At 38.1% G+C, this 25,921-nt stretch overlaps 1 protein-coding gene across 24 annotated transcripts in view; it reads right to left on the bottom strand.

Annotated features, from left to right (window-relative positions):
• Positions 1-25,921, bottom strand: part of SCAPER (S-phase cyclin A associated protein in the ER) — a 557,109-nt gene that overhangs the window by 487,691 nt on the left and 43,497 nt on the right. For 16 of the 24 annotated variants that reach the window (XM_005560160.5, XM_065548231.2, XM_073996464.1 and 13 more), the window contains 2 exons: positions 25,600-25,670; positions 10,017-10,214 (listed from right to left, as the gene is read on the bottom strand). In XM_005560160.5, coding sequence (XP_005560217.3) covers positions 10,017-10,214; positions 25,600-25,670 — 269 coding nt within the window. Of the gene's footprint in view, positions 1-10,016; positions 10,215-18,849; positions 18,966-25,599; positions 25,671-25,921 lie in introns of all 24 variants that reach the window. The other 8 variants (XM_073996473.1, XM_073996470.1, XM_073996467.1 and 5 more) reach the window with 2 other exon arrangements.

Below are 25,921 nucleotides of genomic sequence, written 5' to 3' on the forward strand. Positions count from 1 at the left end.
CTCAAATTCAATTGTAATCCCCAGTGCTGGAGGGCCTAGTGGGAGATGACTGAATCATGGGGGTGAATCCTTTATGAACAGCTTAGCACCATCCCTATGGTGCTGTCCTCATGATAAGGGTTTTCATGAGATCTGGTTGTTTAAAGTGTGTGGCACCTCCCCCTCGCTCTTGGTGCTGCTCCTGCCATGTAAGACGCCTGCTGTTCCTGTTTTGCCTTCTGCCATGAGTAAAAGCTCCCTGAGGCCTCCCCAGAAGCAGATGCTACATGCTTCCTGTATGGCCTGTGGAACCATTTGCCAATTAAATCTCTTTTCTTTATAAATTACCTGGTCTCAGGTATTTCTTCATAGCAGTGTAAGAATGAACTAACAAGCAGAAATTGTCCATTAAAATTTCCCCAACCTCACTAGACACATGAACATACAAATTTAGGGAACAACTGCAAGATACTATATGACAAGCATCCCCCAGACACATAATTATCAGATTCTCCAAGGTCAATGCAAAAGAAAAAAACTTAAAGGCAGCTAGAGAGAAAGGGCAGGTCACCTATAAAGGAAAACTCATCAGGCTTACAGCAGACCTTTCAGCAGAAACCCTACAAGCCAGAAGAGATTGGGAGCTTATATTCAGTATCCTTAAATAAAATAAATTCCAACCAAGAATTTCATATCCAACCAAACTAAGCTTCATAAGCAAAGGAGAAAAAAAATCCTTTTGACACAAGCAAATGCTAAGGGAATTCATTACCATCAGACTTGCCTTAAAAGAGGTCCCTAAGAGAGTGCTAAACATGAAAATGAAAAAACAACACCAGCCACCATAAGGGCCCACTGACACAACAAAACAATTATATAATCAAGTCGACATAAGAATCAACCAGCTAATAACATGATGATAGGATTAATGCATCACATATCAATATTGACCTTGAATATAATATAAACATTCCACTTAAAAGGCACAGAGTGGTGAGCTGGATAAAGAAGCAAGACCCAACTGTAGACTGCCTTCAAAAGACGCATCTCACATGCAACAACAACCACAGACTCAAAGTAAAGGGATGCAGAAAGATTTATTAAGCAAACAGAAAACAAAAAAAGCAGGGGTTACCATTATTTCAAACAGATTTTCAACCAAAAATAATCAAAAAGAACAAAGAAGAGTATTATATATTAATAAAGGGTTCAATTAAACAAGAAGATTTAACCATCTTAAACATATATGTACCCAACATTAGAGCACCTAGATTCATGACATAAGTTCTCAGAGACCTATGAAGAGACTTAGATAACCACACATAATAACAGGAGATTTCAACACCCTACTGACAGTGTTAGACAGATCAAGGTAGAAAATTAACAAAGATATTAAGGACCTAAATTGACACTTGACCAAATGGACTTAACAGCTATCTACAGAATACTTCACCCAATGACAAATGAATATAAATTCTTCTCATCTGCGCATAGCACATACTCTAAGATGAACCACACACTCAGCCATAAAGCAATTCTCAATAAATTCAAAGGGAAATCATACCAACTACACCCTCAGACCACAGTGCAATAAAAATAGAAATCTATAATAAGATCTCTCAAAAACATACAATTACATGGAAACTAAGCAAACTGCTCATGAATCACTTTTGGATAAGCAATGAAACTAAGATACAAATCAAAAAATTCTTTGAAACTAATAAAAACAAAGAAACAACATAAGAGAATCTCTCGGACACAGCTACAGCAGTGTTAAGAGGAAAGTTTATAGCACTAAATGCATACACCAATAAGTTAGAAAGATCTCAAATTAACAACATCATACCTAGAGGAAGTAAAAAAAAAAAAAAAAAAAAAAAAACACAGGGGCGGTGGCTCATGCCTGTAATCCCAGCACTTTGGGAGGCCAAGGCGAGCGGATCACAAGGTTAGGAGATCAAGACCACGGTGAAACCCCTTCTCTACTAAAACTACAAAAAAATTAGCCAGGCGTGGTGGCGGGCACCTGTAGTCCCAGCTACTCAGGAGGCTGAGGCAGGAGAACGGCGTGAACCCAGGAGGCGGAGCTTGCAGTGAGCCGAAATCGCACCACTGCACTTCAGCCTGGGGGACAGAGCAAGACTCTGTCTCAAAAAAAAAAAAAAAAAAAAAACAAGGGCAAACCAACCCCAAAGCTAGCAAAAGAAAAGAAATAACCAAACTCAGAGCTGAACTCAACAACACTGATGGGCAAGGATACTTACCACCATACTAATAAGGAAGAACTGAACTGAACAAACGTTGAGACATGAAAATCCATACAAAAGATCAATGAAGAAAAGTTGTTCTTAGAAAAAAATAAACAAAGTTGATAGACAGCTAGCTAGATTAATAAAGAAAAAAAAGATCCAAATAAACACAATTGGCAATGACAAAGTTCACATTACCGCCAACCCCACAGAAATACAAAAAGTCCTCAGAGACTATTACAGACACCTCTGTGCATACCAACTGGAAAACCTAAAAGAAATGGATAAATTTTCGGAAACATACAACCTCCCAAGACTGAACCCAGAAGAAACTGAAATCCTGAACAAACCAATAATGAGTTCTGAAATGGAATCATTAAGAAAAAACCTAAAACCCAAAAAAATCCCTGAACCAAACAGATTCACAGCTGAATTCTATCAGATATACAAAGAAGAGCTAATAAAAATTCTACCAAAATTGCTCCCAAAAATTGAGAAAGAACTCCTCCCTAACTCATTCTATGAGGCCAGCATCATTCTAATACCAAAACCGGGAGGAGACGCAACATCCAAAGACTCCGAGAACTGATAAACAACTTCAGTAAAGTTTCAGGATACAAAATCAGTATACAAAAATCAGTAGCACTTCTATACACCAATAACGTCCAACCTGAGAACCAAATCAAGAACACAATTCCATTCACAATAGCCACACACACACACACACAATAATGTCTAGGAATAAATTAAACCAGAAAAGCTCAGGCCAATGTCCCTGATGAACACAGATTAAAAAAAAAAAAAAAAAACACACACACACACACACTCAACAATATACTAGCAAACAGAATCAAGCAGCACATCAAAAAGTTAATTCACTATGATGAAGTAGGCTTTATTCCTGAGATGTAAGGTTGGTTCACACATGCAAGTCAATAAATGTGATCCACCACATAAACAGAACTAAAAACAAAAACCACATAAGCATCTCAACAGACCCAGAAAAGGCTTTCAATAAAATTCAACACCACTCCATGTTAAAAACCTTCAATAAACTAGGTATCAAAATAACATAACTGAAAATAATAAGAGGCTCCATGACACCATCACACCTAAAATAATACTGAATGGGCAAATGCTGAAACTATTCCCCTTGAAAACCAGAACAAAACAAGGATTCCCACCTCACCACTCCTATTCAATGCAGTAGTGGAAATCCTAGCCAGAGCAATCAGCTGAGAGAATAAAATAAAAGGCATCCAAATAGGAAGAGAGGAAGTCAAGCTGTCTCTGCAGACAATATGATTCTATACCTAGAAAACCTTATAGTCTCTGTCCAAAGGCTCTTAGAACTGATAACTTAAGTTTCAGGATACAAAATCAATGTACAAAAATCAGTAGCATTTCTATACACCAATAACATTCAACCTGAGAACCAAATCAAGAACACAATCCCATTCACATTAGGCACAAGAAAATAAATAAATAAATAAATAAATCTAGAAATAAATTTCACCAGGGAAGTGAAAGACCTCTAAGAGAATTATAAAACAATGCTGAAAGAAATCAGAGATGACACAAACAAATGGAAACATATTCCATGCTCATGGATAGGAAGAATCAATACTGTTAAAATTGCTATACTGACCAAAGCAATTTACAGACTCAATGCCAAACTACCAACTACCAATTCCAAACTACCAACTACCAATGCCAATTCCTAACTACCAATGTCATTTTTCACAGAATTCAAAAAAAACTATTCTAAAATTCACAACCAAAAAAGAGCCCCAATAGCCAAAGCAATCCTAAGCAAAAAGAACAAAGCTGGAGGCAGAACACTACTTCACTTCAAACCATACTACAAGGTTATAGTAACAAAAATAGCATGGTACGAAAATCAGATACATAGAACAATGAAACTAGTTAGGGAACCCAGAAATAAAGCCACACACCTACAATCATCATATCTTCAAAAAGTCAACAATAACAAGCAATGAATAAAGGATTCCTTATTCAATAAATGGTACTGGTATAACTAGCTAGCCATATGCAGAAGACTGAAACTGGACCACTTCCTTTCACCATACATAAAAATCAACTGAAAATGGATTTAAAAAGTAATTGTAGGCCGGGCACGGTGGCTCACGCCTGTAATCCCTGCACTTTGGGAGGCCGAGGCGGGCAGATCATGAGGTCAGGAGATTGAGACCATCCTGGCTAACACGGTGAAACCCTGTCTCTGCTAAAAAATACAAAACATTAGCCAGGCGTGGTGGCAGGCACTTGTAGTCCCAGCTACTCAGGAGGCTGAGGCAGGAGAATGGCATGAACCTGGGAGGCAGAGCTTGCAATGAGCCGAGACCACGCCACTGCACTCCAGCCTGGACGACAGAGCGAGATACCGTCTCAAAAAAAAAAAAAAAAAAAAAGTAATTGTAAACCCTCAAATTATAAAAACCATAGAAGAAAACCTAGATGATATCATTCTGGATGTATGTCTTGGCAACAATTTCATAACAAAATCCCCAAAGGCAATTGCAACAAAAACAAAAATAGACAAGTGGGACATAATTAAACATCTTCTGTACAGCAAAAGAAACAATTAACAAAGTCAACAGACAAGTACCAAACGGAAGAAAATATTCACAAACTATGCATCTGACAAAGATCCAATATCTAGAATCTATAAGGAATTTAAATCAACAAGCAAAACACAAACAGCCCCAATTAAAAAATGGGCAAAGGACATGAACAGACACTTCTCAAAGACATAACACAGTCAACAAGCATATAAAAAATGCTGTATCAGTCTGCTCTCACACTGCTAATAAAGACATACTTGAGACTGGGTAATTTATAAAGGAAAGAGGTTTAACTGACTCAGTTCAGCATAACTGGGGAGGCCTCAGGAAACTTATGATCATGGTGGAAGGGGAAGTAAACACGTCCTTCTTCCATGTGGCAGCAGCAAGGAGAAGTGCCAAGCAAAAGGGGGAAAAGCCCCTTATAAAACCATCAGATCTCATGATAACTCACTCACTATCACGAGAACAGAATGAGGGTAACAACCTCCATGATTAAATTACCTCCCACGACATGTGGGGATTATGGGAACTACAATTCAAGGTAAGATTTGGGTGGGGACAGAGCCAAACCATATCAAATGCTCAACATCACTATTCATCAGACAAATACAAATCAAAACCACAATGAGACACCATCTCACATCAGTCAGAAAAATTATACAACCCCATTTAAAACTGGGCAAAGTACACGAACAGACATTTGTCAAAAGAATACATACATGGCCGGGCGCAGTGGCTCATGCCTGTAATCCCAGCACTTTGGGAGGCCAACGCGGGCGGATCACGAGGTCAGGAGATCAAGACCACGGTAAAACCCCGTCTCTACTAAAAATACAAAAAATTAGCCGGGCGTGGTGGCGGGTGCCTGTAGTGCCAGCTACTCGGGAGGCTGAGGCAGGAGAATGGCGTGAACCTGGGAGGCGGATCTTGCAGTGAGCTGAGATTGTGCCACTGCACTACAGCGTGGGTGACAGAGCAAGACTCCGTCTCAAAAAAAAAAAAAATACATACACAAGCATACGAAAAAATGTTCAACATCACTAATCATTAGAGAAATGCAAATCAAAACTACACTGAGATCCCACATCATACCAGACAGAATGGCTATTGTTTAAGTCAAAAACAGATGCTGACAAGGTTGTGGAGAAAAGGGAATGCTTATACACTACTGTGGGAATGTAAATTTGTTCAGTCACCATGGAAAGCAGTTTGGAGATTTCTCAAAGAACTGAAAACAGAAATAATATTTGACCCAGCAATCCCATTATTGAGTATATACCCAAAGGAATATAAACTGCTCTACCAAAAAGATATATGCACACATATGTTCACTGCAGCACTATCCACAATAGCAAAGACATGGAATCAACCTAGATGCCCATCAATGGTAGACTGGATAAAGAAAATGTGGTACATATACACCATGGAATACTATGCAGACACAGGAAAAAACAAGATCATGTGCTTTGCAGGAACATGGATGCAGCAGGAGGCCATTATCCTAAGCAAACTAATGCAGTAATAGAAAACCAAGTACCAAGTTCTCTCTTATAAGTGGGAGCTAAAGATTGAGTACACATGGAAACAAATATGAGAATAAGAGACACTGGGGCCCAACTCCATCAGAGTTTTACATATACTCACCTAGCCAAGTGTCCCCAGAGGAAGCTCCTATGACTCTAACACCTTCATCTATGCCTATGCTCCTTCCCTCAAATAGATCATTAGATACACTCAGGTCTTCTTTACTTGATCACTGAGAACTATCCTAGAGTCTTCAAGCCCAGCTGGCACAGGTTACTCCGGCAAGTCTACTGTGCTATGAAATCTCTAAGCCAGATGCAGGTGCCAGTCTCTTTATCCAAAGGAGCCCCCAAGCCTCCAGAGACACACATCTAGTTCCCTCCAGATTGAAATGGGAAACAAGGAAAGGAAAATAAAATGTATTCCCAGCATGTTTTCTCCAAACTCTCTCAATACATTTCAGAGACACCAAAATCAGTCCACACAACAAACATTCAACCAGAGAAGAAGATGCCAATATCCCCTTCCAGCAGCCACACCCACAAATTTCACAACCAACTCTTTCAACCCTTACCTCAAAATTTTGTGAGAACAAATGAGGGAATGGCCATCACTTCATTAACTAAGCACACTCCAAAAAGCAATTCCCCCAACCCACTCTAGCCTACCTTGCAAGAGAGCAAGGAAAATGTAGGGGTAATGCTTAGAGTAGAGTTTTGCTGCAATGTCAGTTCTTAGCAATTTATGTAGTAAAGTAGCCGATGTCATAAACAGGCACAACTTTCAAACTCAAAAAATCAGGAACGTAGCTTCTTTTGATTACAAAGTTAGCATGTACTCAGAAATCCCTGGCAAACAGGAAAGATACTTTTCACATCACGCTATACTTATGTGAATTACATAATGTGTTTTTTTTGTTGTTGTTGTTGTTTTTGAGACGGAGTCTCGCTTTGTCGCCCAGGCTGGAGTGCGATGGCGCCATCTCGGCTCAATGCAAGCTCCGCCTCCCGGGTTCACGCCATTCTCCTGCCTCAGCCTCCGAGTAGCTGGGACTACAGGCGCCTGCCACCGCGCCCGGCTAATTTTTTGTATTTTTTAGTAGAGATGGGGTTTCACCGTGTTAGCCAGGATGGTCTCGATCTCCTGACCTCGTGATCCGCCTGCCTAATGTGTTATTAACTGCATTTTACGTATGAGACACAGAACTGAACTGTGATTATTTTAACTAAGGTTAAAACATAAAAATCACAAATAGGAATAAATCTTTCAATGCATTAACAAAACAATGGCTGAATCCACTTACAAAATGAGGAAAAATTATTGAGTCATGTATCTCATAAAGATACTAACCAAATGAGATCATGGATGGCAGTGCCTTAATAATGAGAATAAAGCAAAACAAAACAAGAAAACTAGTTAGTATATACCCAGCATGTGCTTAGACCAAACGTTAAATTGTATCTTTTATACATCACTACCTGTAAGTCTTGGATAAGGAGAAGAGTTGAATATAAAAATACCTTTTAAACTCCTAGATTTCTCAGCATAAGCCTTTGAGCATCTTGGCACAGTACAAAGAATGGAAAACACATCTCTATTCCTCTCACTTTGTCAAAACTTTCTCCATTCTTTTAATCTACAACTTACACAAAAAATTTCTATTGCTATTAAGCTTTTATAAAGCTTGGAATAAGTGACAGAACCAGAAATAAAATCCACACTTTCTTGTGGCCAATTCTAGCTTCCTAAAACACAATCGTGTCAGAGAAAGGTGCAAGAGTTTCTGCTTATCACAAAAAGACGTAATTGCAATTGGTCAATCTCACTTTACTCTAAAGAAGTATATATATTTTCAAGCAAATTTGATTTCAATCAGTCATTTGTTATTTTTAATTAAAAAAAAAAAAAAGAAACTGCTGCTTTGATTAATCTCTAGGGGTAATCTAGAGCTATTCTAAGCCCAAATGCTCAGTTTACAAAGCATAACAGAAAACTAAGTCCAGTAGTGTCTTCTACTACAACATACTGACTCATTATACTCCAAGAGTATGATTTTTAAACTTAAAAATATTTTTCTTTAAACATAAAAAGTGGCTGGGCATGGTGGCTCATGCCTATAATCCCACAGCTTCGGAATGCTGAGGTAGGAGGATTGCTTAAGCCCAGGAGTTCAAGACTAACCTGGGCAACATAGTGCGGCCTCATCGCTACAAAAATTTTTTAAAAATTAGCCAGGCATGGTGGCATATGTCTGTGGTCCCAGCTACTCAGGAGGCTGAGGGAGGAAGATTGCTTGAGCCCAGAAGGTCAAGGCCTCAGTGAGCCATGTTTGTACCCCCACACTCTAGCCTGGGTAACAGAAAAAGACCTGCCTCAAAAAAAAAAAAAAAAAAAAAAAAAAAAAGTTTTTACATGCTGATAGTAACAATATTTAAGTATAACAACCACACAACATATATTTAGATGGTTTCAACTAATGTTCATTTTGAAACCTGCTTTTGATAACCAATATTTTTAGCTAGTCTAAAACATATTTTGACTGTTTCCAATTTAAGAGAAAACATAGCTGCTGTCTCAATACGTAACTCTTCTTTAACCCCTCATATATTTCAAAGGTTAAATAATGAATTCCAGGGTTTTCAACCATATTCACCATAAAAACAGAAGTTATCCCTTTAATATTTCTATAAACATGTATCCCTCTGGTTTTCCTCAAAATAGGTTTATTCAGTAAAAAGTAATATGGTATACAGTCTCTACTTACTAAAAGGCCAGGCTTTTTAGATAGAGACACTCTACACCATGTGTCTGCTTAATATCCTATTACGAACACAAGATTATTTAAAATTAGAAAACACACCTTACAATGACATCCCAATCCCACCCAGGATTGTTTATGGTTAGCCATCAATCTCACTTTTCCCTAACCAAAGTGAATTAGGAGAGTGATAAGTATCTCAATGGAAAGGGAGTAATGTCCAATTAGACATTAAACATGAAACCAAAGAATGTGAAATCTCACTAGTGCCATCTACAGCAACAATGGAGAATACAGATAAGAATTTTTAAAATAATACTGGATGTGTATCCAACCTTTTGATTCCCTGCCCAGAACTATGCATCAAGACAGCTGTCTACCAAATCCTTCACAGAATATAAAATATATAATTAGGTGATGCCAAAATAAAATCTGCAAAATCAAGAAAACCTGAAGCATAATGCTGATGTTAGTGTGATCAAAAGAACAACTTTTCATAAGAGGTAATTAAATAAAAAGCATACAGAATTTATTAAAACTAGAAAAAGTGAGATAAATGATCCAGTCAGGGCCAGGCACGGTGGCTCACGCCTATAATCCCAGCACTTTGGGAGGCCGAGGTGGGTGGATCACTTAAGGTCAGGAGTTCGAGACCAGCTTGACTAACACAGTGAAACCCCGTCTCTACTAAAAATACAAAAATAAGCCGGGTGTGGCGGCATGTGCCTGTAATCCCAGCTACTCAGGAGGCTAAGGCAGGAGAATCACTTGAACCTGGGAGGCAGAGGTTGTAGTGAGCCAAGATCGTGCCACTACACTCCAGCCTGGGCAACAGAGCAAAAAAAGATCAAGTCAGATGTAGCAAAAATTCCAGAATCTGAATTCAAATGGATTACAAAGCCTCAAAGCAAACCTTACCTTACATTCGACCACACTCTGATCTGATTCGCAAGTTACATAGATTTCATCTACTGCTCGGCGAAGATTGTCAAAAAGAAATGCCCAATATCGAGCTCTCAGATCAATCTTCCGAGGATGCCTTGTTTTAGTGGGACTTTTATCAAAGTGTTTATCTCCAGTCGTAGATGATGTTATTTTACAGTCCACTGCAGTACTCTGGTGAAGTAAAATAAAACATGAAAATAAATAAATAAAAGGGCTTCCAGCGATTGGATTTTTGTATAAAGATTCAATCAACTACAAACCAAAACTACTCCAGAAATAAAAAGCATCTGTACTGAACATGTATGGACTTTTTTCCTATCATTATTCTCCAAACAATACAGTATAACAACTACTTACACATAACATTTACATTGCATTAGGTATTATAAGCAATCTAAAGATTGTTTAAAGTCTATGGGAGGATATGCATAGGTTATATGCAAATACTACACCATTTTATATAAGGGACTTGAACATCCAAAGATTTTTATATCCATGGGAGATTGATATGGTTAGGCTTTCTGTCCCCACCCAAATCTCATCTTGAATTATATCTCCATAATCCCCACGTGTAAAGGGAGAGACCAGGTGGAGGTAACTGAATCATGGGGGCGGTTTCCCCCATACTGTTCTCATGATAGTGAGTTCTCACAAGATCTGATGGTTTCATAAGGTGATCTTCCTCGCTTCGCTGGGCAGTTCTTCCCGCCACCTTGTGAAGAAGGTGCCTTGGTTCCTCTTTGCCTTCTGCCATGATTGTATGAGTTTCCTGAGGCCTCCACAACCATGCTGAACTGTGAGTCAATTAAACCTCTTTGCTTCATAAATTACCCAGTCTCAGGCAGTTCTTTACAGCAGTATAAAAATGGACTAATATAGAGATCATGAAACCAATCCCCCGTGGATACTGAGGAATAACTGTATATTATAAATCAACTTAACATATCTCTTGACCTGCTTCATACACTTCTTAAAGTGTGTATTATTACCTCCACTTTACAGATTAATAAATTGAGGTTCAGAGGCTGAGTTGTTCAAGGTTACATTGCCACAGGAGACCATCTTCTAGTTACAGCTCTACAATTACACTGCTGGTTTACCATTAGACTGTTGGCCGAGGCTCAGTGCTGACAGCTCTTTACCAGATATTCCAGACCACCTCATTTCTTTCTATATACCATTCAAAATTAAAATTAACTTAGGAAGTTTCCTAAATTATACTTCCTTCCCAAAGCTTTTTTCTACATTGATCAGCAAAGGACTAGCAGCTTCCTGTGAATCCAGACTCTAATCTTATGAAATTATCAAAACTATTGCCACTTATCCCCAGCTATTTATGAATTTATCACACATCCATAAAATGTGGTATATATGTATAGCATTCATAATCATAAGTAATTAAAATCATAAATAACATTTTACCATCCTTGCTTATAATGTACAATGGGCAATAATGCTTTGGGGTTAAACTGTTTCTGTCATTACGTGTGACTGCTCTATCCAAGGCTTTTATTTACAAAGATTCCAGAAGGGCAGAAAATATATTTTATAAAGGATTTTTGAAAACATAGTTATCATTTAATCATCACAACAAGCTGTAAAGACAGGACAAATATTATTATTCCTATTTTGTAGATGACAAAACTGAGGCTCAGACTGAATTTCTTGACAAAAGTCAAAAGAATGACAAAACTGAAACTAGAACTCAATCTTTCAATTTCTGCTCCAACGTTCACAGTGTTTGACATGCAGCTAGCAAATAGTAAGTGCCCAAATAATGTAAGATATGATTATCATAAGAAAAACAAAAAGGAGAAAAAATATGCCTATAGAAAAAATGTGCATAAACTAATGGCAATAATTGCCTACTTTGTGAAGAAAGGTAGACAAGACACATCAAATAACAGAGGCTACCCAGGCACAGTATTATACACATGTAGTCCTAACCACTCAGGAGGCTGAGGTAGCAGTATCACTTGAGCCCAGGAGTTTGAGAACAGACCAGCCAACACAGTGAGACCTTAAATCTCTCTTTTAAAAAAAAAAAAAAAAAAAAAATTCATAGAGGCTGGTTAACTAGTAGAGAGTTTTAAAATATAGGGCTCTACTTACTACTGACAAAAATAACAGCAGTGATAATAACAATTGCGCCAGCATCTAACATTCATGATATACTATATGCCAAGCATTGCACCAAGTGATTTACATATACTTAATTTAATCACTGAAGCAATTTTATATTACAAGTACTACTATTATCTTCATTTTACAGAGGAGGAAACAGGTTTAGCTAAATTAAATTATACCCCAAAGCCTCACATTAATTTAAGTGACGAAGCCAGAATTCTTAATCAGGTAACTATACTACTACTATGGCTTACTATGTCTAACTGCTTCCCAAGACACTCAATAGATGACAAAACAATCCAAACTTGCAGGAGAAATTACACACAATTGGATTCCATGAGGTAACAGTGTTTTAATCAAGGATTTTTGAGAGAAAAAGACAGAAAGAGGGGGAAAAAAAAGGGCAGGCCAGGGAAAGAAGGAGGAAGAAATTGAGACTTCTGACTCATCCCTTTCTGAGAGACTCATCGGCTCCCCTAAGAATCTGAGAAAACCTATGGACCTATCCCCCAAAAAATGCACGTGTATGACATTCAACATATATTTTCTTCATGTTCACAGACTCCATCTTCAACCTCAGATTAAGAAGCTCTCCAAGAAAAGAGAGAAGACCCAAATAAATAAAATTAGAGATGAAAAAGGAGACACTACAACTGATACCATAGAAATTCAAAGGATCGTTGGTGGCTACTATGAGAAACTATATGCCAATAAATTGGAAAATCTAGAGAGAATGGATAAATTCCAAGACACATACAACCTATCAAAATTGAACCATAAAGAAATCCAAACCCTGCACACACCAATAACAAGTAACAAGATCAAAGCCATAATAAAAAGTCTTCCAGTAAAGAAAAGCTCAGGTCCTGAAGGCTTCGCTGCTAAATTTAACAAACGTTTAAAAAAGAACTAGTACCAATCCTACTCAAACTATTCCAAAAACAGAGGAGGGGGGAATACTTCCAAAATCATTCTGTGAGGCCAGTATTAACCTGATAACAAAATCAGACAAAGACACATCATAAAAACAAAAATACAAGCCATTATCTTTGATAAACATTGATGCAAAAATCTTCAGCAAAATACTAGCAAACTGAACATGTTCAACATTTTCAACATTACATTAAAAAGATCATTCATCATGACCAAGTGTGACTTACCCCAGGGATGCATGGATGGTTTAACAATATGCAAATCAATCAATGTGATATTGTACAACAAAACAAATAAAAATCACGCAATCATTCCAATGCATGCTGAAAAAGCATTTAACAAAATTCAACATCCCTTCATGATAAAAACCCTCAACTATTGCGCATAGAAGGAACATACCTCAACATAATAAAAGCCATATACGACAGACAAACAGCTAGTATCATACTGAATGTGGAAAAACTGAAAGCCTTTCCTTTAAGATCTGGAACATGAAATGGATACCTGCTTTCACCACTGTTATTCAAAAGAGTACGTACTGGAAGTCCTACTTAGAGCAGTCAGACATGAGAAAGAAATAACTGGAAAGGAAGAAGTCAAATTATCCTTGTTTGCAGATAATATGATCTTATATTTAGAAAAACCTAAAGACTCCACCAAAAACTATTAGAACTGATAAACAAATTCAGTAAAGTTGCAGGATACAAAATCAACACACAAAAACCAGTTGCATTTCTATATGCTAACAGTGAACAATCTAAAAAAAAAAAAAAAAGGTAATTCCATTTACAGTAGACAGAAGTAAAATTAAATACCTAGGAATTAACCAAAGAAGTGAAAGATCTCTACAATGAAAACACTGATGAAAGAAATTGAAGAAGACACCAAAAAACAGAAAGATACTCCATGTTCATGAATTGGAAGACTCAATGTTATTAAAATGTACATACTATCCAAAGCAATCTATAGATTCAATACAATCCCTATCAAAATACCAATGACATTCTTCACAGAAATAGGGGGGAAAAAATCCTAAAATATATACGGAACCACAAAAAAACCTAGAATACCCAAGGTTATCCTGAGCGAAAAGAACACAACTGTAGGAATCACATTACCTGACTTAAAGTTATACTATAGAACTATAGTAACTCAAACAGCATGATACTGGCATAAAAACAGACACACAGATCAATGGAACATAATAAAGAACCCAGAAAAAAATCCATACACCTGCAGTGATCTCATTTTCAGCAAAGGTGCCAGGAACATGCACCGGGGAAAAGACAGTCTCTTCAATAAATGGTGCTGGGGAAACTGGGTATCCATATGCAGAAGAATGAAATTTGACTTTCTCTCACCATATACAAACCTCAAATCAAAATGGATTAATGACTTAAATCTAAGACCTCAAACTACGAAACTGCTACAAGAAAACTTTGGGAAAATCTCCAGGACATTGGTCTGGGCAAAAAATTTCTTGAGTAATATACCCCATAAGCACAGGCAACGATGCAAAACTGGACAAATGGGATCACATCAAGTTAAAAAAAAAAAAAAAAACTTCTGCACAGCAAAGGAAACAATCAACAAAGTAAAGAGACAAACAACAGAATGGGAGAAAATATTTGCAAACTACCCATCTGAAAAGGGATTAATAACCATTAATAAGGAGCTAAAACAATTCAATAGGAAAAAAATCTCATAAACCAATTTTAAAATGGGCAAAAAATATTAAAAAAACACTTCTCAAGAGAAGACATACAAATGGCAAACAGGCATATGAAAAGGTGCTCAACATTACTGATCATCAGAGAAATGCAAATCAAAACTAAAATAAGCTATCATCTCACCCCAGTTAAAACGGTTTTTATCTAAAACACAGGCAATTAACAAATGCTGGAGAGGATGTGGAAAAAAATGGAACCCTGGTACATTGTTGGTGGGAATGTAAATTAGTATAACCAATATGGAGAACAGTTTAGAGGTTCCTCAAAAAAAAAAAAAATAAAGCTATCATATGATCCAGCAAACCCACTGCTGGGTATATACACAAAAGAAAAGAAATCAGAATATCAAAAAGATTTGTACTCTCATGTTTGTTGCAGCACTGTTCAAAACAGCCAAGATGTGGAAGTAAGTGGCCATCACCAGATGAATGGATAAAGAAAATGTACATATACACAATGAAATGCTTGCTATTCAGCCATTTAAAAAAAAATGAGATCCTGTCATTTGCACTAACATGGATGGAACTGGAGGTCATTATGTAAATGAAATAAGCCAGGCACAGAAAGACAAACATCACGTGGTCTTACTTACTTGTGGTAGCTAAATACCACGAAAATTGAACTCAGAGAAAGTAGAAGGATAGTCACCAAAGTCTAGTAAGGGTAGCAGGGGAGTAGGGGGTAAGTGGGGATAGTTCATGGGTACAAAAAAATGGAAAGAATGGGTGCAGCAAACCACCATGGCACATGTATATACCTATGTAACAAACCTGCACATTTTGCACATGTATCCCAGAACTTAAAGTATAATAAATAAATAAATAGTAACAAATAAAAGGATAAAAATACAAAAAAAATGGAAAGAATGAATAAGACAAAGTACTGGGGAACACAACAGGCTGACTATAATTTAATTGTATAGTTTCAAATAACTAAAAGAGTGTAACTGGATTATAATTCAAAGGATAAATGCTTGAGGGGATGAATACCCCACTTTCCACGATGTGATTATTACACACTGCATGCCTGTATCAAATATCTCATGTACCCCGTAAATATATAGACCCACTATGTACCCACAAAAATTAATTTTTTAAAGCAGTTCCTCAGCCAAGTGCAGTGGCTCACACTTGTAATCTCAGCACTTCGGGGGGCCAAGGTGAGAGGACTGCTTGAGCTTACAAGTTTGAGAACAGCCTGGGCAGCACAGCAAGACCCTATTTCCACAAAAAATGAAAAAGCTAACCAGGTATGGTGGCACACACCTGTAGTCTCAGCTACTCAGGAGGCTGAGGTGGAAGGACTGCTTGAGCCCAGGAATTCAAGGCTGCAGTGAGCTATGATCATGCCACTGTACTCCAGCCTGGGAAACAGAGCAAGACCCTGCCTCTAAAAACATTTTTTAATTATAATTTAAAAAGAAGCTCTCTCCCTGTATTTTGTAGGTTTTTGAAACGATCTGAAGTACAAAAATAAAGACTTTTTTTTTTTTTTCAAGATGGAGTCTCACTCTGTTGCCCATGCTAGAGTGCAATGGCATGATCTTGGCTCACTGCAATCTCCGGCTCCCAGGTTCAAGTGATTCTCCCACCTCAGCCTCCCGAGTAGCTGGGATTACAGTCACCATGCCTGGCTAATTTTTGTATTTTTGTAGAGATGGGGTTTTACCATGTTGGCCAGACTGGTCTTGAACTCCTCATCTCAGGTGACCCGCCCGCCTCAGCCTCCCAAAATGTTGGGATTACAGGTGTGAGCCACCAAACCTGGCCTAAAAGATTACTTTTTTTTTTTTTTTTTTTTTTTTTTGAGACAGAGTCTCGCTCTGTAGCCCAGGCTGGAGTGTACTGGCACAATCTCGGTTCAGTTCACTACAAGCTCCACCTCCTGGGTTCACGCCATTCTCCTGCCTCAGCCTCCCCAGTAGCTGGGACTACAGGCGTCTGCCACCACACCCAGCTAATATTTTTGTATTTTTAGTAGAGACAGGGTTTCACCGTGTTGGCCAGGATGGTCTCGATCTCCTGACCTTGTGATCCACCCACCTCGGCCTCCCAAAGTGCTGGGATTACAGGCGTGAGTCACCGCGCCCGGGCAAAGATTTCTTTTATGTCTACCCCTTCTGAGATAATAGTTTCTTATATGTGTATCAAAAGGAACATTAAATAATACACTTAATTTATCAGTGCATGTATCTTACTATATAATTTTTAAAATATAATATGTACTTAAAAATCTATCAACTGGTTTTTTAGTAATTTTTTTAGCACACCACAGCCACCATACAGACAGGAGTGCAGCCCCTCCTCCCTAGAACCCCCACCCCACTCTTCACTAGGCAGGGCCCATGGCTCATGAATGCAGAACAGTCGCCCTAGCCATGGCTGAGCATACCCACTGGTAGTGACACGGAGTTTCCCTGGGAAGAGGCTCCCAAAGGCATATGACAGCCCCTTGGCCACTGCCACAGTAATAGTGCTATTCCTCCTACCCTTGGACTAGGGGAGGACAGAAAGAGCCTAAGGGCTAAACTCAAACTTACAGTACATCACAGCTACTATACAGAGAGGAGACCAACCTCTCCTCCCTGTGAGCCTTCAACTCCCTGCTCCCCAACAAGCAGAACCCGAAGCTCATGCCAGCAGTGCAGCCACCCCATCCCAGTGACTGAACACCCTCGGTAACAGGGGTTCCACATTTCTTGGAGGTGGAGTCCCTAGGGGTAACCAAAAACCTCTCTGCCACTACCTCTGCCATGGAATAGTACTTGCTACCCTCAGACTAACAAAGGAACCAAGACCCACAGTACCTTATCCATACCTTCGACAAACTGCAGTCAACCCAAGGAGACAAGGCCAGTCTGTCTCCCATGTGTCCCACCCACCCCCTGCTCATCAACAGACAGGGAACCCCCAGCTTGGGCCCACAGCACAGACCCTTCATCCTGTGATGCCACTGCTAAAGTCCCTTCCTCTACTGGCTCCAAGTTGGGGAGAAACATCACCCCAGAGCTGCAGGGGGCAACCTGGGAGTGTCAAGCCACAATCCAAAAGCAGTGGGAGAGGAGCCCACACTTTGAGAGCATTGAGAGGGAGCAAGGTTACAACTGTGAAGAAACCACATGACCAAGGAAGAACCTATCAACTGACCAATGCACTTAAGCACCATGTACTGGATCACATCCCAAAGCTTCAACACCAAAAATACACTGCTGTATTAGTCCATTCGCACACTGCTATGAAGAAATACCTGAGACAGGGTAACTTATAAAGGAAAGAGGTTTAATTGACTCACAGTTCCACATGGCTGGAGAGCCCTCAGGAAACTTACAATCATGGCAGAAGGCATAGGAGAAACAGGTACCTTCTTCACAGAGTGGCAGGACAGAGTGAGTGCCAGCAGGGAAAATACCAGACACTTATAAAACCATTAGGTCTCAAGAGATTCACTCACTATCACGAGAACAGCATGGGGGAAACCACCCCCATGATCCAATTACCTCCACCTGGTCCCATCCTTGACACGTGAGGATTATGGGGATTACAATTCAAAGTGAGATTTGGGTGGGGACACAGAGCCAAACCATATTGCTAACATACCCATCCCCATGAAATTAAACAAAAGAAGTCAGCAACAAATAAAGACCTTGCACAAAGCTTCCGTCCTATGAAAACATCAAGAAGTCCATTAATTACTCAAATTACACTGCAGTTAAAGGAACACCCACACTCAGAGAAAAGAAAGAACCAATGCAAGAGTTCCAGTAACTCAAATGACCAGAGTGTCATATGTCTTGAAATGACCACATAAGTTCTTTAATAAGGGTTCTTAACCAGGCTGAGCTGGTTGAAATGACAGAAATAGAATTCATAATATGAATAGGGCCTGTAATCCCAGCACTTTGGGAGGCTGAGGAGGGAGGGTCATCTGAGGTCAGGAGTTCAAGACCAGCCTGGCCAACACAGTGAAACACCATCTCCACAAAAATACGAAAATCAGCTAGGCATGATGGCGGGTACCTGTAATCCCAGCTACTTAGGAGGCTGAAGCAGGAGGATCACTTGAACCCAGGAGGTGAAGGTTGCAGTGAGCAGATTGCGCCATTGTACTCCAGCCTGGGCGAAAGAGCAAGACTCTGTCTCAAAAAAAAAAAAAAATATGGATAGGAACAAAGGTCATCAAGATTCAGGAGACAGGCAAAACCCAATCCAAGGAAACTAAGAATCACAATAGAACAATATAGGAGCTGAAAAATGAAATACCCAGTATAAAAAAGAACCTAACAGATCTAACAAGGCTAAAAAAACACACTATAAGAATTTCACAAGGCAATCACAAGTATTAACAGAATAGATCAAGCTGAGGAAAGAATCTCAGAACTTGAAGACTGGCTTTCTGAATTAAGACCGACAAAAATAAAGAAAAAGGAATGAACAAACCTCTGAGAAATGTGGGATTCTGTAAAGAAGTCAAACCTATGAATCACTGGCTTCCCTGAAAAGGATGGGGAGTAAACAAACAACTTGAAAAAATACTTCAGGGTAGTATCCATGAAAACTTTCCCACCCTTGATAGAGAGGTCAGCAGTCAAATTCAGGAAATACAGAGAACCCCTGCAAAATTCTACACAAGAAGATCAACCCCCAAGACATGTAATCATCAGATTTTCCAAGATTGAAATGAAAGAAAAAATGTTAAAGGTAGCTTTAACAGAGAGAAAGGGCAGGTCACCTACAAAGGGAACCTCATAAAGCTAACATCAGACCTCTCAGCTACAAGTCAGAAGAGACAGGGGGCCTATATTCAACATTCTTAAAGAAAAAAATCTTCAACCAAGAATTTCATATCCAGCCAAACTTAACTTCCTAAGCAAAGGAGAAATAAGATCCTTTTCAGATAAGCAAACGTTGAGTTTATGACTACCAGACCTGCCTTACAAGAGACCTTGAAAGCAGCACAAAATATAGAAAAGAAGAACTGCTACTAAACACACTTAAATACACAGACCAGGGACACTATAAAGCAACCACACAAACAAGCCAGCATAGTAACCGGCTAACAACAACATGACAGGATCAAATCCACACATACCACTAATCTTGAATGTAAATGGGCTAAATGCCCCACTTAAAAGGCACAGAGTGTCAAGTTGGATTAAAAAAAAAAAAATAAGACCCAATGGTATGCTGTCTTCAAGAGACCTGTATCACACATAAAGACACACATAGGCTCAAAATAAAGGGATGGAGGGAAATCTACCAAGCAAATGGGAATCAGAAAAAAAGGAGTGGTTACAATCCTAACTTCAGACAAAATAGACTTTGAGCCAACAAAGATAAAAAAAAAAATGACAAAAAAAGGACATTACGTAATGATAAAGGATTCAATTCAACAAGACCTAACTATACTAAATATATATGCACCCAACACAGGAGAAGCACCCAGATTCATAAAGCAAGTTCTTAGAGACCTACAAAGAGACTTAGACTCCTACACAAAAAGAGTGGAAGACCTCAATACTCCACTGGAAGTATCAGATCATCAAGACAGAAAATTAACAAAGATATTCAGGACCTGAACTCAACATTGTACCAAATGGATCTGATAGATCTCTACAGAACTCTCCAACCAAAAGCAACAGAATATACATTCTTCTCATTGCCACATGGCACATACTCTAAAATCGACCTCATAATTGAACATAAAACAATCCTCAACAAATGCAGAAAGAACTGAAATCATACCAAACACACTTTCAGACCACAATGTAATAAAAATAGAAGTCAAAACTAAGAAAATCACCCAAAACCATGCAACTACATGGAAATTAAACAACATGCACTTGAATGAATTCTGAGTAAATAATGAAATGAAGACTGAAATCAAGGAGTTCTTTGAAACTAATGAGAACAAAGATACAACATACCAGAATCTCTGGGATCCAACTAAGGCAATATTAAAAGGGAAATTCATAGCACTAAACACCCACATCAAAAAGTTGGAAAGATCTCAAATTAACAATCTAACATCACAAGTAAAAGAATTACAGAAGCAAGAGAAAATCAACCCCAAAACTAGCAAAAGACAAGATATAAACAAAATCAGAGATGAACCCAAGGAAATCAAGACATAAAAAACCATTCAAAAGATCAATAAATCCAGGAGTTGATTCTTTGAAAAAATTAATAAGACAGGCCACTAGCTAGACTAATAAAGAGGAAACGAGAGAATACCCAAATAAACACAACTGGAAATGTCATGTTACCCCTGACCCCACAGAAATAAAAATAACCATCAGAAACCACTATGAACACCTCTATGCATACATATTGGAAAACCTAGAAGAGATGGATAAATTCCTGGACACGTACTCCCTCCCAAGACTGAACCAGAAACAAACTGATTCTCTAAATGGAACAACAATAAACTCCGAAATTCAATCAGTAACAAGTAGCCTACCAACCAAAAAAAGCCCAGGACCAGAAGGATTAACAGCCAAATTCTACCAGATATACAAAGAAAAGCTGGTACTGTTCCTATTGAAACTATTCCAAAAAAATTGAGAAGAAAGAACTCCTCTCCAACTCATTCTATGAAGCCAGTATCATCCTCATACCAAAATCTGGCCAAGACACAACACAAAAAGAAACTTCACGCCAATATCTTTGATGAACATTGACACAAAAATCCTCAACAAAATACCTGCAAACCAAATTCAGCAGTACATTAAAAAGCTAATCCACCAAAATTAAGTAGGCTTCATCCCCGGGATATAAGGTTGCTTCAACATAGGCAAATCAATAAATGTGATTCATCACATAAACAGAACCAAAGAAAAAAAAAACACATTGTTATCTCAATGGATGCATAAAAAGCTTTCAATATAACAACATATCTTCATGTTAAAAACTCTCAATAAATTAGGCATTAAAGGAACATACCACAAAATAGTAAGAGCCATCTATGACAAAGCCACAGCCAACATCGTACTGAACAGAGAAAAGCTGGAAGCATTCCCCTTGAAAACTGGCACAAAACAAAGATGCCTTTTCTCATCTCTCCTATTCAATACAGTATTAGAAGTCCTGGCAAGAGCCATCAGGCAAGAGAAAGAAATAAAGGGCATCCAAATAGGAAGAGAGGAAGTCAAAATATCCATTTACAGATGACTTGATTCTATGTATCTAGAAAACCCATAGTCTCAGTACAAAAGCACCTTCAACTGATAAACAACTTCAGCAAAGTTTCAGGATACAAAATTACTGTACAAAAAGTCATTAGCATTCTTCCTGTAATCCCAGCACTTTGGGAGGCTGAGGCAGGCTGATCATGAGGTCAGGAAATCGAGACCATTCTGGCCAATGTGGTGAAACCCTGTCTCTACTAAAACTACAAAAATTAGCTGGGCGTGGTGGCATGCACCCGTAGTCCCAGCTACTCAGGAGGCTAAGGCAGAAGAATCACTTGAACCCGGGAGGCGGAGGTTGTGGTGAGCAGAAATCATGCCACTGCACTCCAGCCTGGCGACAAAGCGAGACTCCATCTCAAAACAAAAACAAAAACAAAAAAGTCATTAGCATTCTTATACACAACAACAGCCAAGCCGAGAGTCAAATCAGGAATGCAATCCAATTCAAAATTGCGACAAAAAAGAATAAAATACCTAGAAATACAGCTAACCAGGGAGGAGAAACATCTCCACAACAAGAATTACAAAACACTGCTCAAAGAAATCAGAGATGACAAGAACAAATGGAAAAACATCCGATGCTCATGAGTAGGAAGAATCAATATCATGAAAACAGCCATACTACCCAAAGCAATTTACAGATTCAATGCTATTCCCATTAAACTACCAACGACATTCTTCACAGAATGAGAAAAAGCTATTTAAAATTCACGTGGAACCAAAAAAACGCCCAAATAGCCAAGGCAATCCTAAATTTAAAAAATAAAGCACTAGAGGAATGAATGCTACCCAACTTTAAACTATGCTATAAGGCTACAGTAACCAAAACAGCATGGTACTTGTACAAAAACAGACACAAAGATCAATGAAACAGAAGAGACAGCCCAAAAATAAGGCCACACACCTACAACTATCTGATCTTTGACAAAGCTGACAAAAACAAGATATGGGGAAAGGACTCTCTATTCAATAAATGGTGTTGAGATAACTGGGTTGCCATATGCAGAAGACTGAAACTAGGCCCCTCCCTTACACCATATACAAATATCAACTCAAGATGGATTAAAGACTTAAATGTAAAACCCAAAACTATAAAAATCCTGGAAGACAACTGGCAATACCATCCTGGACACAGGAACATGCACAGGAAGATTTCTTGACAAAGATACCGAAAGCAATTGACACAAAAGCAAAATTTGACACACGGGATCTAATTAAACTTAAGAGATTCTGCACAGCGAAAAAAAAAGTAAACAACTTACAGAATGGGAGGAAATTTTTGCAAACTATGCATCTGACAAAGGTTTAATAAATATCTGGCATCTATAATAAATGTAAACAAATTTACAAGATAAAAACAAACAACCCCATTAAAAAGTAGGCAAAGAACACAAACTCTTTTCTAAAGAAATCATACATGCAGCCAATAAGTATATGAAAAAAAGCTCAGTATCACTGTTCACTAGGGAAATGCAAATCAAAATCACAATGAGATACTATTTCACACCAGTCAGAATGGCTATTACTAAAAAGTCGAAAAGCAACAGATCTTGGCAAGGTTGTGGAGATAAGATAATACTTATATGCTATTGCTGAGGGTGTAAATTAATTCGGCCATTATGGAAAGAAATATGGTGATTCCTCAAAGAGCTAAAAACAGAAATACCATTCAACCCATTACTGGGTATATTACCAGAGGAATATAAATCATTCTACCATAAAGACACATGCACATGAATGTTCACTGCAGCACTATTCACAACAGCAAAGACATGGAATCAACCTAAATGCCCATCAACAACAGATTGGATAAAGAAAATTTGGTATATATATATATGATGGAATACTATGTACCCATAAAAAAAGAACAAGATCATGTATTTTGCTGGAACATGGATGAAGCTGGAGGCCATTATCCTTAGCAAACTATTGCAGAAACAGAAAACCAAATACTGCATGTCCTCACTTACAAGAGCTAAATTATAAGAACTCATGAACATAAAGAAGGGATCAACAAACAGACGGGCCTCCTTGAGGGTGGGAGGAAAAAGAGGAAGAGCAAAAATAACTATTGGGTACTAGGCTTAGTACACGCGTGATGAAATAATCTGTACAACAAACCCCCGTGAAACGAGTTTACCTATATAACAAACCTGCACATGTACCCCTGAACCTAAAATAAAGGTTAAAATACATATACATAGATAAGAAATATATACATGTATGTGTATATATGTGCATATATATGTATATATGTTATATGTGCATATTAAACCATATGTGTGTATATATTTTTAACCTTTTTTACAAATATATGCATATAAAATCATTGGTGCCTTTGTGTGTGGGGACGGGGGATTCTTTGTGAACTCACAATGATATCATGATTAGAAGTCCATGTTTTTCTCATATGAAATTTTATTTTACATAATACATACTATATACTTAAAAATATCAAAATAATTGTCCAAAAAATTAAAAATCAGCCAGGCACAGTGGTGTACGCCTCTGGTCCCAGCCACTCTGGAGGCTGAGGTGGGAGAATTACTTGAGCCCAGGAGGTCAAGTGATTCTGTGAGCTGTGATTGTGCCACTGTACTCAGCCTGGGCAACAGTGAGACCTTATCTCAAAAAATTAAATTAAATTAATAAAATAAAATAACAACACCTATGAAAAGTTCAGAGAAAATAACTATGGATTAAAAAACTAACTATAATTATGCTAAACACCTTCAAAAGATAAAGTAGGCTTGTGTTCTCCAAAATTTTATTACAGCAATTCAAAATTTTTGTATTCCAAATATCTTTACTATCCTACAACCTAAAGGCATCATTATATCAAGAAAGAAAATCATAAAAGAACTGGCAAACATGGAAGGCACAGCAGAGGAGTTAAGAGCATAAACTGTGGAAATTAACTGCCAAGGGCTGAACGTGGTGGTTCATGCCTGTAATCCCAGCACTTTGGGAGGCCAACAGGGGCGGATCACTTGAGGCCAGGAGTTTGGGACCAGCCTGGCCAACATGGTGAAACTCTGTCTCTACTAAAAATATAAAAATTAGCCAGGTGTGGTGACACATGACTGTAGTCCCAGGTACTAGGGTGGCTGAGGCACGAGAACTGCCTGAACCCAAGAGGAAGAGGGTTCACTGAGCCAAGATCACACCACTGCACTCCAGCCTGGGCAACAGGGTGAGACTGTCTCAAAGAAAAAAATAAATAAATAAAAAGAAAAGAAATTAACTGCCTGGGTTCAAATGCTGGCTGTGTCATTTACTAGTAAGCTACATGCCTTCTCTCTGTCTCAGTTTCTTTTTGTAACAAAACTTCAATGTAAGTGAGGATAACTGTGATGCTTACATCAAAGGGTATGAGAACCAAATACATTAATATCTGTGAAGTATTTAGTACAAATCAGTCACACTGATTACTATACACATATTTGTTTTTAAAAAGTACATTAAATTTTTATTTAGATAAATAATATTCAAATCCTGCAAAATAAGATTTTCGTAATTTATAATACATTCAGAAATTGAAATTAAAAGTAAATAAGTAAAAAAGTTATAGATGCTGTACCTGTTTAGTAGTTTTATGAGTGCCTTGAATTGTCCTCTTAGATTTTCCACCAGTTTGATATTTAGGTTTTCCTTCAAGGCAAGAAAAAAATAAATATGTAGATATATGGAATGATAGATAATATAAAATTGAACTATAGGTAATTAGATAATGTAAACCTAAACTACTCAAATCATTCAGGCATACTAACATTTAATCTCCTTCCAGAGACCACAGTATAGTACAGTCTGTTCATGGTCAATATAAACCAATATAATTAAAACAACAACCACAAAAAATTTCCAAAGTCCCAGAGACTGTTATTATTGAATATCTTTCTCTG

This window comes from Macaca fascicularis, chromosome 7 (genome assembly GCF_037993035.2).
Source record: "Macaca fascicularis isolate 582-1 chromosome 7, T2T-MFA8v1.1".
Taxonomy (NCBI): domain Eukaryota; kingdom Metazoa; phylum Chordata; class Mammalia; order Primates; family Cercopithecidae; genus Macaca; species Macaca fascicularis.